The sequence below is a fragment of the Excalfactoria chinensis genome, chromosome 8 (assembly GCF_039878825.1).
Source record: "Excalfactoria chinensis isolate bCotChi1 chromosome 8, bCotChi1.hap2, whole genome shotgun sequence".
Lineage (NCBI taxonomy): Eukaryota > Metazoa > Chordata > Aves > Galliformes > Phasianidae > Excalfactoria > Excalfactoria chinensis.
In genome coordinates this window covers 7,396,453-7,413,514 of record NC_092832.1, presented here as the reverse complement: position 1 = coordinate 7,413,514, position 17,062 = coordinate 7,396,453, and the positions used below count along the sequence as shown (strand labels likewise).

Genomic DNA, 17,062 nt, shown 5'->3' with positions numbered 1-17,062 from the left:
AGACAATCTAAATCTTTACAGTGACTAAAGTGTATGTCTATGTAGGGATCTAACAAGGAAGTTTCTTCACACTCTCTTTTATACAAAATCTGCTGGTAGTTATTGACTGTGCTGGTTAGGAAAAGCATCTATTTAGTCCGAATAATAACCTCATTCTGTGCGTATCATATTACCACAAGCATCAGGTTTGCATATCTTTCCTTTCAGAAATGTCATGCGGAAGTATTCCAAATGTTGCCAATTCTGCATTTGAAGGCAGAAACAAGAAAGTGTATGAGCCCGGAGAAACAATTCGCTACCAGTGTAAGGAAGGATTCGAGGCTGTTGGTCTCCCAGAAATTATTTGCAGAAAAGGAAATTGGTCGACACCGCCATTCTGTGAAGGTGTGTGTTCTGCTTCTAAATAGCATGCTATCCTTTTAGTATCTTAAGACATTCATTACAATAATACCCACTTGTGCATGCAAGTGAGTCAAAGCAATAGAGTCAATCATTGGATTGATTTGAATGGGATGCTACAACACCTTTTATCTGGTTCCTGAGAGCCATCAAGCAAAACTGACCAGCAAAGAAATCTTTTCCTCTTCTGGGAAAGAAGACGCAACTTAACTCATTTCTTAGATCAAACAGAAGGTTATGGAGGGAAGGGTGCTAACTGCAAAGGGATAACCGGTAAGATAACGTATTTATTTTCGCATCACTAGGAATGTAACTTTCACTATGAACATTACCTTCAAATAGTAAAGCAAACACTCTGCAGTCCTTTGGCGCACAATGCTGTACAGCACCAGCCCCCACGTTCAGCTAATCTCTACGACTCCTTTCTGCTTTTCAGTCAGCAGAATACTGTCTGGTGAAGCACTGCAGAGTAAAGACCATGGTATCTTCCTTTCCTACCTGTGAAAAACAAACTGCCTTAAGCAAACCATCTGTCCTCAGTGTGAATAATGTTGCCTCTGAACGCAATATTCTGCGGTCATCACATTACTGCCCAAGTATTCTTAAATGTGCCTCTCTTTTCAGATGTCACCTGTGAAGCCCCACCTGAAATTCACAACGGTTATATTACCAGCACTCAACAGCAGAGGTACCTGCCCGGTGCTCGGGTACAGTATCGATGTGACAGCAATTTTCAGATTACAGGTGTAAATTACATCACTTGTTCAAGTGGACAATGGTCGCAAACACCAACTTGCAAAGGTAGGAATCTCTGCTTTGGTCTTGCCCCTCAGTGTAGAGGAGTCAGTCTGTTTACCTAAATACTTGAAAAACTTCATATTTTAATTTTGTTCTGCAGCTGTGTACCTACTACTGCTTTCTTGCACAGCACTTGAACTTATTGCTTCTGGAAATACTATGTATATTTTCATCAAAAGCAAAAACACCTTAAAGTGCATAAGAAACGTGATGATTTTTCATTTTCCACTATGATACTTGTTATTCCCCAGAAGACACCATTTTATTGGCCTTCTCTAGAAAGATGTAACTGTCTGAACTGAAGTAGTGGGGGAGAGATCCAGCCATTTTTTCTGAGCATCAGCTTTAACTCGTAGAGATTCCACTAAAGTCTCAGGATGTAAAAACTGTAGATCTGCTCGAGTTCTGAAATGGCAAGAGCGTTCCTACAAAAAGACAATGTGCTGTCCTCCTGTACCTGCCCAAATCTGTGGCTAGAGGGTGAACTACTGCTGCTTGGGTTTCACATACTTCCATGGAGTTGACTGCACATACCCGTCCGTGAGCTCTGCAGGCTGACTACTTCTTCCAGAGCTCTGTAGTTCATTAGAGGGCCAGCTTGGCTGCTATGTCTTTGATTTTTCAGAAATGCCAAGGTTCTGTGGGGAGGGCCATGGCCTCACTAAAAGGACTTCTGTGTTGTAAGGTGTAGCTACAGAAACGCTGGCTTTTTTAAGACTCTCTCGCTGACACTGCCATCTCCTGAGAGTCCATAAGTAAGCATTCTGCTGCCGCTGTCATTTGAAGTCACACTCATGCTCACATTCCTGGCCTTCACAGCATTTTACCCCAGTGTGCTCTTGTAGCCAGGAGGAAAAATACAAATATATATATATATATAGTGAAGGTGTTAGAAGCTCTGGACAGAAATTGGACAGAGCTGGGGAGTAACAAGATTGATTCCCTTACCTGATATAGGTACAGGGGAACATCTCAATGACTATAACTGCAACTATAGAAATATCTCTTTTCAGATATGAGGTGTGGACCTCCTCCAGAAATCGCTGGTGGTAAAATTCAAGGTGTTAAAAAGTCAAGGTATTTCCCTGGGGAGACAGCTATATATCAGTGCTGGAAAGGTTTTCATATGACTGGAGCTTCCACCGTAAGTTGTCAGAATGGGACCTGGACGAAGTTGCCCACGTGCAAAGGTACTTTTCCTGTCTTTTCATCCAGCAGCCTATCATTTACTTCTTCAAATTTCAGTCTCTGAGCTGTGAGCAAATGCAGTGCATCTGTCAGGTATGGACTCCTCAGAGCCCGAGGTCTGCCCCATTACGAACTGAAATTGTATGGTCCGGTGTCCTTTGTTCTAGTTTGCAAACAGATTTGTGCATGTCCCTGCTTAGGCAGTACAGAGAGCTGGTGAGCATCCAGTTCCATAGAAAGAGCTGTGCCAAATATCCTGCACTATTGATAGGACCTGCAAAAGTCTTGCAGAAAGCAGCAAAAGCTCCTGAGGTGACAGATGGATGAACTGGTAGTTATGAGTCCCAGCAGTGGAAAAATGAGTAACTCTGGCTCTTTTCCATCTGCCAGATATTTGGTGTCAAGGTGGCAATTTTCTCTGCTTTCCTTTGAGTCTCCCAGAGTATTTGAGACCGGGCCGCCCCTGCAGTTTAACTCTGAAGTGTTCCTTTCTATGTGTTAATGTTCTTTCAGGAAAGAGTGAAAAATGCGGCCCACCTCCGGACATTGAAAATGGAGATATTCTTTCCTTCCCATTGCCAGAATATTCACAAGGTGCAGTTTTGAATTATAAGTGCCCAAATTTCTACATCCTGGAAGGATCTCAGCAGATCAGATGCGTTAATGGACAGTGGTCTAATCCACCGGTTTGCTTAGGTAGGTGATATGATGTGAAGAACCACTGTAGGAAGGAATAAAATTACAGATGGTGCATCTGTATTAATTGATGATGATGTTCTCTTGCCCTTTCCCAGTGGCCTGTACGGCAGATGAAGAAGATATGAACAATAACAACATAGAGCTGAAATGGAGGGGAGAAAGAAAGCTATATTCCAAATCGGGTGATTTTATCGAATTTGATTGCAAAATAGGAAATGTGAAAGACCCAAAATCTTCTCCGTTCAGAGTACAATGTATTAATGGCACATTTAAATATCCACGGTGCAAAACAGGAAGTAAGTCTTCTCCATTTGTCATTGTTTGGCTGCTGTTCTTTGCATATTTAGTGCAAAAACTTTAGCGAGCATGCCTGGGGAAATAATAACAAGGCAGCAGGGTATGGGAAGTCCTGTACAGCTGTAGGCCGTGATGGGCTGTGTTTCCCAAGATGCTGCTGACGGGAATATCTGAGATCACTAAGCCTCATGCCAGGGTTATTTGTTCTGTGACTGCCTGTCTAATTCCAAGGAGAACTAAAGAGCTCGTGAGTTCCCTGGAAGTGATATTCCTGAAATTGTTTCCCTGACCGTGGCAAGACAGGAGACCATTTCATTGCAGCCTCCCCCAAGCCTGCCCATTTAGGCAAGGTTTTGCCCCGGTGAGCTTCTCTCCTGGGTTTCTGTTGCTACTGTGCTGTGCCCCCTTCGTACCTCTGTGGCCTTTCCAGCTCCTCTCTGCTCATAACACGTTCCGATACGTATGGAGACAGCAGCTGATGCCCGCTGCAGGCCTTTGTAGGCTTCTCAGAAGGGAAATCTATGCTTGTTCCTTTCTACAGTTTCCCTGAGCAGGCTTTACTGGATCATTGCCAAAGAGTATGAAACGAGTTTTTATCCTTCATAGTCTGTGCTATGTGTCACAAAAGGGGAGCAGAAAGTATGAGGCACTCAGTTGGTACCAGCACCTTCAGAGACTCGGCTTCCATTGTGAGATCTACAGGCAAATAGTGAAAGTACTCCACATTGCTAGTGGCACTTTTTGTTTTCCAGGGGACTGCACAGTGCTTGAGTCAGAAATGGAAAAGAACAACATTAAACTACAAAAATGGACTTACACCTATCGCTCTAAGGAACCTATTCACTTTGCATGCAAAAGGTTATATGGCCCAGTTTCAAGACCGGAGAAATTTAACCCACGGTGTCAGGATGGAGTAATTGAGTACCCTCAATGTGTAAGTGAGAGGGTCGTGTGGGAGGGGCTGTAAAAGAACTGTGGGCAACAGCCAAGAAGGACTATAAAAGGAGGATCAGATTCAGGGGCCTCTGCTTAATCTCATACCTGCAGTTGTGGAGGAGCTGCTCTTGTTCCAATGAACCTGGGGAACTGAATTCAAGCAGTGAGCATGGTTGGCAGCCACTTGTCACTGCTCCTGGGAAACATGACAACGTGTCAGCCTTGACGATCTCTATTTCCCCTTCTGTCTCTTTACAATGCAGGAGCAATTGGAAAGACCGTATTGGTACGACTGAGTCCAGCTGGAGAACTGAACGCTCCTTCAACAGATCCAGTGATCCGAGTTCAAGTTTTCCCAGAGTTTCCTGCTTTATTGTGCTTTAAAGCTTAGGCAGCGCTCTCTGTTGGAATTTGCTAATTCATTTTCTTTGTACTATTGGATGATTTTTTTCAAATTTAACCATTTTTTGTGAATTTGTTTGCATTCTGTAACTGTGTTTACATTTCATCCGCCTGAATGATTGCACTTACTTACATCTTGCCTATTCTGCATTGATCCCTGTTAATTTTATTTACATTTGCATCCTGAAGTAGGCTGGCTTTGGTGGCATACCAAGTCAAGAATTAAAAAGCCTGCAGGTAATTCGATTATCGGTGTATTTGGCCTCATCTGCTTCTAGCTTTTTCTCCCTGATTGAGCCTGGAACTTAGCCTGGGATGATGGCAGAGGCAGGGTGAGTCAGGGTGAGTCTTCTTCAAACAACTCGGGAGATTCTTTGGATTACACCACCTGATTCCTACTCAGGACCTGACCTTCTGTGTTATTCTGTGATTCTGTGATTCTGTGATTCTGTGATTTGGTGGAAAGGCAAAGTGTTGGGATGCAAGTAACTAACTAGGATTTCCAGATGCAGGAGGGCACAACTCCTTTGGTCCGGGTCCTGGAATGAAACCTGCCATCCTTTTCAGCCTGCATTGCTTTCTCGATGGATCCTAGACACTTGTGCTTTATTTATTTTTTTGGTCATTGATCCAGTGGTGACATATTGCAGCTGATGAATAGGAACAGCTAATATGCTTATGTGGCATTGGTGTATTGCTCACTGGGGAGGGGTTTTATCTAATTGATAGAGCTTCATAGAAGATACGCTGCTCATTTTTCCTGAAGTTCTCTTTTCTATGAATTTTTTGAAAGGTAGCATGCGCAGCATACACAGCTCTGTGCAGCAAGGGATAAAGCTTTGACCTCGAGATGCCTTCAGCACAGAAAGATTTTTACTTAACTTCACCTAATTAATTCAGCCATGCTCATGAAAAAGAACCAAAGCAATATGATGCATCTGTGTACTGTTAATGGAATCTATCTGTCTCGCTATTCAAGTAGTTGAGTTCTAAGAAAATAAAGCAAGTAAGTAGTACCTGATTTTCCTGTTGTTGCTTTTGCTGATAAAGGAGATTTCAAGACAGCTAAAGCTTTGCTTTAGTCACTCTATAGCCAAATAGATGGACATGATTTGTTGGAATAAGATCACAAGAGAATAGAGACGTGCTGACTCCCTTTGCACAGACAGAACTTTTGTTGCAGAACTTGGAGAAGAGGGAATCTTTCAGCTGAAGACTGGGATGAATCAGTGCTAAAGGTCCACTAGAACAGTAGGGCTCCAGCATAGGGTACGAGTACCAAAGTGCAAAATAAATCCATTGGGAGTAGCAAGAAACTAAAAAGCTTCTGTAAAAAAGAAACTAAATAGAGCTTTAATGCCATTTAATGTACAGGTTTGACACTGGTGCTCTCACTCGATTTCTGTGTCAGATGGGTCATATAAGAGAAGCGTCCTGGGGGAAGAGATAGTGCTCCGTATTGCAGAGGGGTTTCGTTTAGCTGTCTGGACTGTGGGAATAAGAGAGAGGTAGATAGTGTACTTTAAACGTTCATATTGAGAAGTGTGTGTTGGGCTTGTATGTTTGTTTGTTTTTCAACTTTGGTGAAGCCTCTTGTTGCAAAACCTTATCCAGATGACAGGGAAAGCACTGCCAGGACTTTCAGTGCAAAGCGATAGGCTACTGCAGTGCATTATTATTTACTGTATGTGCTCATTCTCTCTCATTCTTACAAATGGCATTCATCTGCCATTTATTGTTGCCAAAGGGGACCTTTCCCTTCCTCCCAGCATCAGCCAGAGCTAAAGGTCTTTTAGAAAAACAGATGCATAAAGTTGAATGCGATGACAGCAACAGAATGAGAAGAAATCTCAACAATATCTGAGCAACATTAATAATTATAACCAATATTATGATGACATTCCTAGTGAAAATGCAGCGGTAAGTTGAATACAGTGATAAACAATTCATCACATACACAAATTCATCACCTGCCTACACAAAGCTACTACAATCCAATTTCCACGAACACTTATCTAGTTAATACTAGATAAAGAACACTTGGATAGGAAAGGTACGTATCTTTTTTTTAAGTCATATTTAATTATTTTCTCCTTTCAACACATCTTGGATACAGTAACCGTCCTCTCTTGCACTGGACTTGAAATAAAGTCGCACCAGATTCTGCTCCAAAATGGTTCTGTTTGCAGTAAAATCCAACATAATCTCCGTGGTAAAAGTAAACTTGGTTCTCATAAAAACTTTCCAGCAGCACGTTATTTTTTTCCATTTCGTCCTTTGACAAAGTGCACGGCTCTAATGAATAGAGATATATTCAGTGTTAATAAACCCACTGTTTTTAAAATCAGATGACTGTGGCTAGAACTGATGCTCAAAAGGCAGGTTATTCCACATTCTCTTAAGATATTATACTTGAAATCACTGCATTTTTTGATGCAGACAGCACATAAGATTTACTTAATAAAAAAGCCAAATGAGGTTGTATTTGCTTCTGTTAAAATATACATTCCTCTCTAACTGAAAAATGCATTCGAGCTCTTAATGATTTTGCTGTCGACAACACTTAATCTATAAATGCTGAGCATCAATCTATAAATACTTAGTTCACATCTAACAACCAAAAATAACTGCTTATATATTTTATGTATCTTCTTATGCCTACCTATACAAACTGGCGGTGAAGTCCACCGGCCCTCGGAACAATAAATCCTCTCAGATCCTTGCAAGAAGTAATAATCAGAGCAACTATACTGAACTGAAGAACCGTTGTCATACTGGGTCAGAGGTGGGAGAGTAAGAGCTCCATTAGCAATAGACGGTGGAGAGTCACATTTTTCCACGGGCACTGGAACAACATCAAAAATCTTCTTGAAACATTCAAGGTAAGAAATTAACAAATAAGCAGCTTTAAATTGCTATCAGCACTACCTAAATATCAATTCAGTTTACTCTCAATACTTCTATGTCACATCTCAAATCAGAATGAAATCTGTGCTATTTCTAAACCACGAGAAACCTCTTGTATGCATTTCAGTGTTTACAGGTGTCCTTTCACATCAGGGCTTTCACTTCCCTCAGCTTGGATAACAGCTGCTCCCTCCCTTCTATTGCCTTCCCACCAGAGAAAAGTATGTTGTTTTTAATGCACTTGTATATATTTAACAACTATATTCAACACAAATTTAACAAAATATCTGTATTGTGTAAGGGTATCTGTCAGATACTAAACTTTTATTACCCTTTACAGTACTTTCTAGGCCTCTTCTGCTGAAGCAAATGTTTCTGAATAGGCCTGACACCGATGAAATCGAAAGGACAAATGGAAAGCGATGTTTTACCTTGAAAAACACATTTGGGGTATTTCAGCCTTCCACGGTCACACCGAGTCCTCCATGGGGATGGCTCAGTAGCATGAATAAATTTGTATCCTTGCTTACATTCGAACTCAACGAGATCACCATGTAGAAAGATGAATTCTTCCTGTCTCCATTTCAACTCTATGTTATTACTGTTCATATCAGTTACAGTAAGAATGCACGGATCTAGGAAATAAAAGCAATCAAGCCATTTCTTAACTGCCTTTTGTAGGAGTTGGGAAAAAGTGGAAATAATAAATAAAAAACAGTAGTAGTAAAATATTTTGGATTTTTCTGAGAAATAACATTTTGAATATATTAAAAAAAGAATACAAAGAAGTATTACAAAAGTAATACATGAAAAAGAATAAACTCAGAACAGTAATTCCCAGAAAACACAACCTTCTGATACAATGTTTTCTACAAATGTTATTAAACATTAGAACATTAAACATTGGAAGAAAGATCTTTTTTTTCAGGAAGGAAAGGATACATTTATTGTATTTTTTTCCTGCAAGGCTTACCCAAGCAAGTAGGCCGTTCTGTCCAGTTTCCTTGTAGGCAGTAAATAGTACTGGGCCCATCCAAAAAATGGTAACGCTGGCAACCGTATTCAACTGAGTCACCATTTTTGTAGCTTGGTAATAAAGGGCCCAGAAGAACACCATTTTTAATCGCTGGTGGAGAGGTGCAGTTTTGCTGTATTTCTAATGCAAGGTAAGAAGATGATACATAATGAAATCTTTAAAATGATGTCACCTCTGTGTAAATATCTGAATAGTTTAAATAGTCAAAACGGAGTTTGATCCAAAATTTGCATACAAATAAAGTGTCTGATGAGGTCTACGATTACCCTGCTGAAGTGCAGGCTATTTTTATTCTTTCTGCACTCCTCATCTACGCCCACTCTTGACTCCTGCTGGTTTACACTCGATACAGACTAGCTGTTGTGTGCTGAGACTGTCTTAATTGGTTGCTCATAATGTTAAACCCATATGGAGTTCAAAATAAGCTTCAGTGAACTATGAAACAAAGGATTAGCAAAATACTCCTGAATTTGCAAATAAAAGACGATAGTAATGGAATACAAAATGATTGCAGTTAAATGCTAATGCATGTAAGAAAATTATACATACAGCACTGAAACACTTGTTTAATTAACAGTCTCTAGAAAAAAGGATGTGACACTCAGGCATACTGCTAAAATGATACACAAAGAATACACAAGCATCTTCAAGAGCAAGGAACTGTAGTGTAGCAAAAGAGTAATGAGGTTAGTCGTAAGATACCTGTAACAGCATTAGAGAGCATCTGATTTCCTATTAAATAGAAAAGCAAGTTTCACCTACTAATTTCTTCACTGTGATATGTTTCACTTGCTCTTATCAACACATCTGCTTCGAGTACTGGTGTCTTAGATTCCCTTTTGTCCACAGATCCTAAAATTACAGCAAGAAAAACAAACAAACAAATAAACAAATAATCTAGCTTCTCTTTCTCATGTGAGGTGCTCAAGCTCTCACTCATTTATCAGAGGAGGACAAATAGCTTTGCAGGTATAGAAACTGTGACTATTGGGAGTATTAAGATACTGTTTAAGAATTATTTCTATTCAGCTGCCTGAGGTACTGACCTATACAGATAGGGGGTGACGTCCATTTTCCTTTTTCACACTGGATTTCCCCGGATCCTCTTATTTCATATTCACTCTGACACTGTATGCGAACTGTGTCGCCGCTGTGATACGTCCTCCTGTCTGCGCTGATACGGGCATGAGGAGGCAGTGGTGGCGGAGGACATTTATTTCTTACATCTGAAAATAAAAAATGCATTCTTTGTCTCACTAAGCAAAACTGTAAGCGGTGCAATTCATTTAACCGTGCGGTGTGCGAGTCTTATGTTTTCAGAAGGCATTTCTGGTTTATCCAGAGGGATCTCTCAGCTCCACAACTCACTTATTAAAATGAAGATTTCGAACAAAAATGGGGTTTTACATGCAACAAATATAAAATTTTTATGATTTAAAATATTAAATAATTAATATTATTTTATTGTTTATATTAATAATAATTATTATATAGTTATTATTATATAGTTATTATTATAATTATATAATATATCATATATATTATATATAATATGTTATATATTATATAATAAATGATAATGTATTATAATTATTATAATTATGATTATTATAATTATTGATATTAAGTATTATAATTAATATTGTGTTATTAATATTAATATTATTTAATTAATTAAATAATTAAATGTTGTGATTTTGCACTGTTATAAACAAACTGATAATTTCTTGTGTGCTCGGTATAATGTTCTTTCAAAGTATTCGGGTAACAGATTTTCCACACCGTCCATTAGCACAATACTTAACTGAGCTGATGTATCAATTGTAATAATAGCAGTGAAAGCAGTGGCCACTTATCACAGCCCCTGGATGTATTTGAGAGATGTGTGGGTGTGGTGCTTAGGGACACAGGTGGATGTATAGTGTCAGGCTGATGGTTGGACTCGATCATCTTAAGTGTCTTTATTCCAACCAAAATGATTCAAAGACATCATTTTTACTTAAAAATGAACTTAAACCATCAGTGGTTTTGTCGTTGCTTCTTTCTTTTTTTCTTTTTTTTTTCTTTTTTTTTCTTTTTTTTTTTCTTTTTTTTCTTTTTTTCTTTTTTTCTTTTTTTTCTTTTTTTCTTTTTTTTCTTTTTTTCTTTTTTTTCTTTTTTTTTCTTTTTTTTTTTTTTTCTTTTTTTTTTTTTTTCAAGGAGAAAACAATATATATTTTTTCCTCTTCAAGCATCAGACAGAAATGCTGTAAAAGAATTGTTCTTAGTACCTCAGCAGGCATGCTCCCATGTCACGAAGCCTCTACACACGCTCAGTTAACCCTTCACATAATCTGAACACTGTTTACCTTGAACTCTAAGGGATGAGCGGCTTCCCCACTATTACTTTATGCTTTTCCAGGAAACAACACGTGGAAGCAGCAGCAGGTAACAGCACCTGCTCAGTTGTTAGATTCCACCTAGAACAGGCAGAAGCAGCCTAATTCCAATCACCATTTCCTCTTCCCCACCATTTAGGCTTGGTGCTCTTCTGCTCACATTTTATTTCTAGTTAGGTAGTAAACTGGTACAAGAGCTTATTTTTATTTTGTATTCATAAAGAAAGCATTTCATTTCAAGGAAGCACTGGAGAATTTTACATATTGCAAACATAAAAATGAGGTACCTTCACACACCGGAGGATCTGGATACCAGCCAAAGTAATAACACTGAATCAGGTCAAATTCACGGGTAGAATAATTTTCCTCACAGAAAAAATGAACAACATCTCCTTCTTCATAGATTTTCTTCACAGGATAGAAACCTCCGTGTTCTATTGCTCCCAAAGAGGGGCAGGTTTTTTCTGGGGAGAAAAAAAAAAAAAAAAAACTTTTTTATCCCAACAGTTTATAAAACTAAGCAATTTTTTATCCAGTTTTAGTCCGTGTCACATTTCAAACAGAATTCATTTCAAATCCACTTCATACTCGAGCACTTTGGAGTAAGGGACCATCCGTGTGCAAGACAAACTGCTTCGTCTGTAGCGTTTCCTCCTGCAGTGTGGTATCCCTCGTCACATTTATACAGCAGCGCTTCATTCACTCGGAGCTCTCGCTGGGTTGTGAAGTAGCTGCCATGATGTAACTCTGGTACCTGGCATGACTCTTAAATGAATAAGACACATTAATATTAGTGTTGGTTTTGCTTTGAGCTTATTACATAAAATTTCCCTTAGAAGTGATTGTATCTGAGGCACTCGTTGGAAACAGCAAACAATTAAAAATGCAACAGTTTTCATAGGTTTCCCAGTGTTCATTTGAGTGCAAAGTTTGCACAAAAATGGGTTTATGTGAAACAAAATAATTTTCTCTATACCGATTCTACAATGTTATCCATACCAATTCACAAAGCAAGCAGCGTGAAACATCTGAGAACTTCATTGCATGCAGTACAGCTGGGAACTTACTTCAGGAATATTCAAATAACCTGACAAAGGCAGTTTGACCTTTCAGGGTTGGGAAAAACAGCAGGATTATATAAACATATATGAAATTAGAAGGAGAGAAACACAACCCTACCAGCTTTCTTTGTACAGCTTGCCTGAGAAGACCATCCGTCTGACTGACATTGCAGCGTATCTTCAGTACCACCGCCGGGAGCGTGGTAGCCTTGATTACATTTGTACTGTAGTTTCTCATGTATTTTGAAGTAAGTTTCTGTACCATAAAAAATGCCATGTTCCAGGAGAGGCTTGGTACATTTTTCTAAATGACAAGACAGTGTGGTTAGCAAGAAATAATTAAGGTAACATTTTCTCTGAAAGGCAAGAAAATGAGGCTTTCAAGTCATCTCCATCCAAATTCATGTTCTTGTTTTATGGAAATGCTGCCACAAGCATTGAACAGATGATGGTAGTACCACTGCATATGTCAGTCTGGAGCTGAGGTGGCTCAGATGCCCATCTGTGACTAAAATATCAATTATTTTTCCCAAATTAAGTTACACTGGGCAGCTTTCTTGAAATGCTTAAAAAACATATGGAAAGAGGAGCATATACTAGTGTAAACAATTCAACATATGAATATAATACATAATGGATTTCACCTTGACCTAACTTCATACATAATGTTATCCCTACTATTCTGCACCTTTTGTCCCCCTACGCTTAAGGAAATCGAGCCAAAATAGTGTTCTGATTGAGGTAACAATGAAATGAAGAAGCTAACTCACTGTAGCACTGTGGCACTGGAGACCATCCTTTTACTGTACAAGTTATTCTTCCGTCTTGAGTCCCGGTTTCAGTCGTATAACCGGCCTCACAAGAATAGGAAAGATTTTTCCCTTTACGCATAGGGAAATAGTAGCCTTTAAAACTGTAATAATAGGGGGCAACCTGTCCGTGTTCTACGTGAGGCAAATCACAAAGTTTATCTGCAAAGAGATCATAACATGCATGTTTCTCACTGTAAATCTCATGCCATATAAGAATGTATTTGTTTTAAAACAGTTGGATTGATTCAGGTGTATAAAAAAAGGGAATGAAACTCTGCTTGCAAGGTCAAAGCTGGTGTATTTGGCAGTCACTGTTAAATAAAAAAAAAGTGTTATTCCAAAGTTATCACACTTACTTTTTTTTTTTTTTTTTTTTTTTTTTTTTACTAAATCTCATCCTTGGCATTTAGAGTCTTGTAATGCACACTGACATTGTCAGATATCAAAAACAGATGTTCTTTAGGTTCACAGAAATAGAATCATCCGTGGAATGAAATTTCCCTCTTTGATCAGGACAAAATGGATGCAGGGCAGTTTATTTGACTCTCTGTAGCCCAGAAGATGTAAGCACAAGCACCTTTTACTGAAAAACCTTCTGATGCACAGACTGAAATGAAGTGGAAACAGCGTCAAGAATCAGCTATGCAATAGCTGCTCATCCAACACAACAAACAAACAGGTGCTAATACAGAAGACGACTTGCTGAAGGGAGTTTAGGAACAGGACTGGCAGTCCAAGCAGCATGCATTCTAGACAGACCCAGGAATTTCAAGCAGTATAGAAAAAGGGGATAGGAAACACATGGCGCCACCCGAGGCTAACTTCTGCAGGCACCATTTAACTTCTGCTCCCCTGTTCAGCCGTCAGCCAGAACCACCCAATTACTGAGACACACGTCCTAGACACACTTACTGTCTAGGAGGGCAAATTTCCAATTGCATAATACCCCAAAATAGCTCAGAGACATTTCCTGAGAAAATTTCCTGTCTTCCAAACAGAAATCAGGACCTTTCCATTATACAGCTTTGAAGCGTGCGTGTGAATCTGTAGCTTGGATAAGCAGCAACAACTGATCCATGATTATCAGCCATCTCACAACAGAACTGTATTTTAAAAGCACTTTACATTCTTGGTCAAATTAGGAAAGACACCCCACCTAAGAAATCGAAACCACACCTTCTAGATTTGATGCCTATTTATCAGTAAAAGAATGCAGTGTTTTTACCTTCTGCAAACAGTTTGCCTGAATTCATCATAACTAGGAAGAAAAAACAGCTTTTAAATCTCATCTTCATTACCGTCCCCATCAGTAGTTTCCATCATCTGCAAAAACTCCCCCACTATCACTTTTGTGAATGATTAACTGAATTTTCAATGGTATTGGCAAACACTGTAACTCCCAGAGTATTTTGTGATGCAAGTTACTGCACCTAAAACTGTATTTTTGCTTTAATTCTCCACAAACTAGACTTGCAGAACTTTACTTCCACTGGCCATACTTTGTATCAGTCAATGGCACTGAATCTGCTGGATAACAGTACAGCTCTGCATCAAACTGAAAGGAACAATTTAAACTACCTGAACGCTGACCCCGTTAGAACCTCCTGAGTACCAAGTTTAAAGGGCATTCTGTTATCAGCTTACTATTTACCTTGGCCGCAGCAATAAGAAATAAAAAATTCCCTTCCACACGCTCCTTTGCACTCTATCTATCATCTGTAATTCATTCCAAAGGCCCTAATATGAAGGAGAACATCATAACCGTGTAGCCACTGCTCCTTCCTGTCCTTACATTCTGTAGCACAGCCACCCACCTTTCTTTTAAGCAAAGAGAAATGGAAAGATGCTGTTGTGTAAAAAAGTTAGATGGAATCAGTTAATTATTCCTACTGCTCTGTATAACTTCTCTGACACTCGATGTTCTTATTTCGAGTAACCAAGGCCGTGGATCTGGTTCTCTGCCAGCAAAACTCAGCAGCTTCATTAAATTAGGAAAAGGCGTGTGTGCAAACCAAAAATAAAAAGGGCCACCTTTAAGCATCCACTGAAGTGCTTGGTTTCCCACATGAAACAGACCAGGAACATCCTTATTCCCTACTTGCATCTAAAGACTACATGGTTTTCTGCAGGAGCCAAGCCTGTCATCTAGCAGGAGGTAATCTTTGTTTTCTTGAGTTTATTTCACATGTCTATTTTACTGGAACAGTGTACGCTCAGCCCTCCGACTTAAAGCAGTGTTTTGCTTCAGAGCACCCTGCAGCCCTGATACAAAACGATGTTGAGACTCAGTACTTGTCATGTGAAATAACTAATGGGACTGCAAGGGGTCAGTGACACAAAAAACGCCTCAGCTGCTTCGGACCTCGTGGCAGTAAAAAAAATGGAAACTGCATTTGGGATGTAATGGACAGCAGTGAAGGAAATGGAAAAGTTCAGCTGATTTTAAAAAGATTTGTATTTTAATATCTGAATGCCTAAATCGTAACAGAAGGTATAAATGAGGTATAAATGATGGTCTGAAACTGTACAGCCAGCCGGACTTGGACATTCCCGATGTTTTAAATATGATGTTTGAATATAAATCCTACGAGGACCTAAAAGCAAGGTAACGGTCAGCAGCAGCTAAAGTCACTCTGCATTTTATTAAACATGTGTGACCTGTAAGATCTAATGTCAGCAGTGAAACGTCCTTCAGCTGCTTTAGGTAAACAAGACACGAGCTCGCTGTGATCGTACGTGCTACAGTGATTGGACAGTGAAAAGGAGTTCAGAGTCAAGGTGAGCAGAAGCAGCAACAGTGGAGCAAGTGCCTGGAAAATATGTAATGGAGACACTGAGAAGGAATAAAGGAAGGGCTGAGTCACGGCCTGAGCCAGCGATTGAGCACCTGGTGGGAAGGCAGGGCCCACCCGGGGCTGCTCAGGTGCACGCAGTTCCCCTGACTGCGAGAGGAGGAGCCAGGATCCACCCCTTCGCGGACCTCATTTAAGGGCTGGCAGCGAAGGGGAAAGCATCAGTTTCCTGAGATCCCTGTTTGTCGGAGGCCTTCTAAAGCTAAGCAGTTCTTTTCCTTCCTTTTTATATCTGTGGCTGCTGCGTTTGGGTTCATTCTCATTTGCTTTAGCCAAAGACTTTGCCACCCTGCTATTATCATCCCATTCTAGTGTTAATGAAGAGCATTTTAATTGTAAAAAAGTTACTGCTTCTGTTCTCGAAGCAGGGTTAAATGGAGCATAAAGTGAAAGGAATAAAACATCAAAATAAAAGCAGTGTGGTAAAGCTCTGGCTTGTGCACAACACACACACAGTAAAACGCAATCACTGCTTTGTCACGTTGGTGTTTATGCGGACACTGTTGTTAATCACACGTGTGGATCCGTGGGCGGGTCGGGCACCCGGGGAAGCTGTTTCAGCGCAGGGAATAGAGAGTTTCCTGCTGTGCCCCGCTCTGCCGGGGATTTCGGCGTCGACAAATGTCACGTTGGAAGTGCAGACAGAGAAAATTACGGGGGCACAATCAGGAAACTTTCCGTGGCAGCATTTAGAACTTTCCTGTCTTTATATTTGTGTGTTGTGTAAAGATTAAAGCTTTGCTGTGATGTTATTCTAGTTGCCAGGGACTTGCTTGACAGCCCTGACTTATCAAATATGTTGGAGGGAGGCACAGCAGTGGCATCAGGCATTCCCCTCAGAACCCTGGGGTGCTGTATGTTATCACACCCCACAGACTTGTACGCATTCAGTCTCTTCAGGTGGTCTCAGACTCGCTCTTGTGTTACCGCAGGAGGGATTTTGATCTCCCTGACCCCATCTAGAGGTTTAGGGGCACAAGAGATAGGGAAAGCTTGACTGCCATCAAAGATTGAGGCGAAGGAATTGATGAGCACCTCAGCCTTTCCTATGTGTGTCATTGCTTTTTCTCCCTCTCACTTATCAGAGGGAATACGCATCCCTTGGTCTTCTGACTGGTGTACCTATAGAAATCATTGCTATTTTTTTAGTCTCCATTCCAAGTTCAGTTTCACCTGTGCACCGGTTAATTAACTCATCTGTGTGTGTGTGGAAGGCATCTGTGTATTCTTCTCAGGTTACATGGCTGTGTTTCCTCAGCCTTTATGTGTGTTTTCCTTCTTTTGCTTTGTTTTTTCC

The 17,062-nt window shown here is 40.0% G+C and overlaps 2 protein-coding genes across 2 annotated transcripts in view; one reads left to right on the top strand and one right to left on the bottom strand.

Annotated features, from left to right (window-relative positions):
• CFH (complement factor H) overlaps positions 1 to 5,734 on the top strand; it is a 29,817-nt gene extending 24,083 nt beyond the window's left edge. The window contains exons 18-24 of the mRNA XM_072342566.1: positions 208 to 384; positions 1,024 to 1,200; positions 2,211 to 2,387; positions 2,899 to 3,081; positions 3,180 to 3,380; positions 4,134 to 4,315; positions 4,581 to 5,734. Of these exons, the coding sequence (XP_072198667.1) occupies positions 208 to 384; positions 1,024 to 1,200; positions 2,211 to 2,387; positions 2,899 to 3,081; positions 3,180 to 3,380; positions 4,134 to 4,315; positions 4,581 to 4,613 (1,130 nt within the window). The 3' untranslated portion in view covers positions 4,614 to 5,734. The remainder of the gene's footprint in view (positions 1 to 207; positions 385 to 1,023; positions 1,201 to 2,210; positions 2,388 to 2,898; positions 3,082 to 3,179; positions 3,381 to 4,133; positions 4,316 to 4,580) is intronic.
• A 1,054-nt stretch (positions 5,735 to 6,788) lies between these two features.
• On the bottom strand, positions 6,789 to 14,220 carry LOC140255241 (coagulation factor XIII B chain-like). The gene is made up of 11 exons (XM_072342571.1): positions 14,139 to 14,220; positions 12,872 to 13,072; positions 12,220 to 12,405; positions 11,629 to 11,805; positions 11,328 to 11,504; positions 9,709 to 9,888; positions 9,425 to 9,514; positions 8,600 to 8,782; positions 8,058 to 8,261; positions 7,382 to 7,564; positions 6,789 to 7,014 (listed from the first exon to the last, which is right to left on the bottom strand). Exons 1-11 carry the CDS (start codon positions 14,218 to 14,220, stop codon positions 6,803 to 6,805), a joined length of 1,875 nt encoding a protein of 624 aa, XP_072198672.1. The 3' UTR covers positions 6,789 to 6,802.
• Between the last annotated feature and the right edge of the window lie 2,842 nt (positions 14,221 to 17,062).

Coding starts and splice junctions, on each gene's coding strand:
- LOC140255241 (XM_072342571.1), bottom strand. CDS start 14,220: ATGGGGACGGTAATGAAGATGAGATTTAAAAGCTGTTTTTTCTTCCTA. Junction 8,783..9,424: donor ATATCACAGTGAAGAAATTA/GTAGGTGAAACT, acceptor ACCTTGCATTAG/AAATACAGCAAAACTGCACC. Junction 7,015..7,381: donor TTCACCGCCAGTTTGTATAG/GTAGGCATAAGA, acceptor TCTATTCATTAG/AGCCGTGCACTTTGTCAAAG.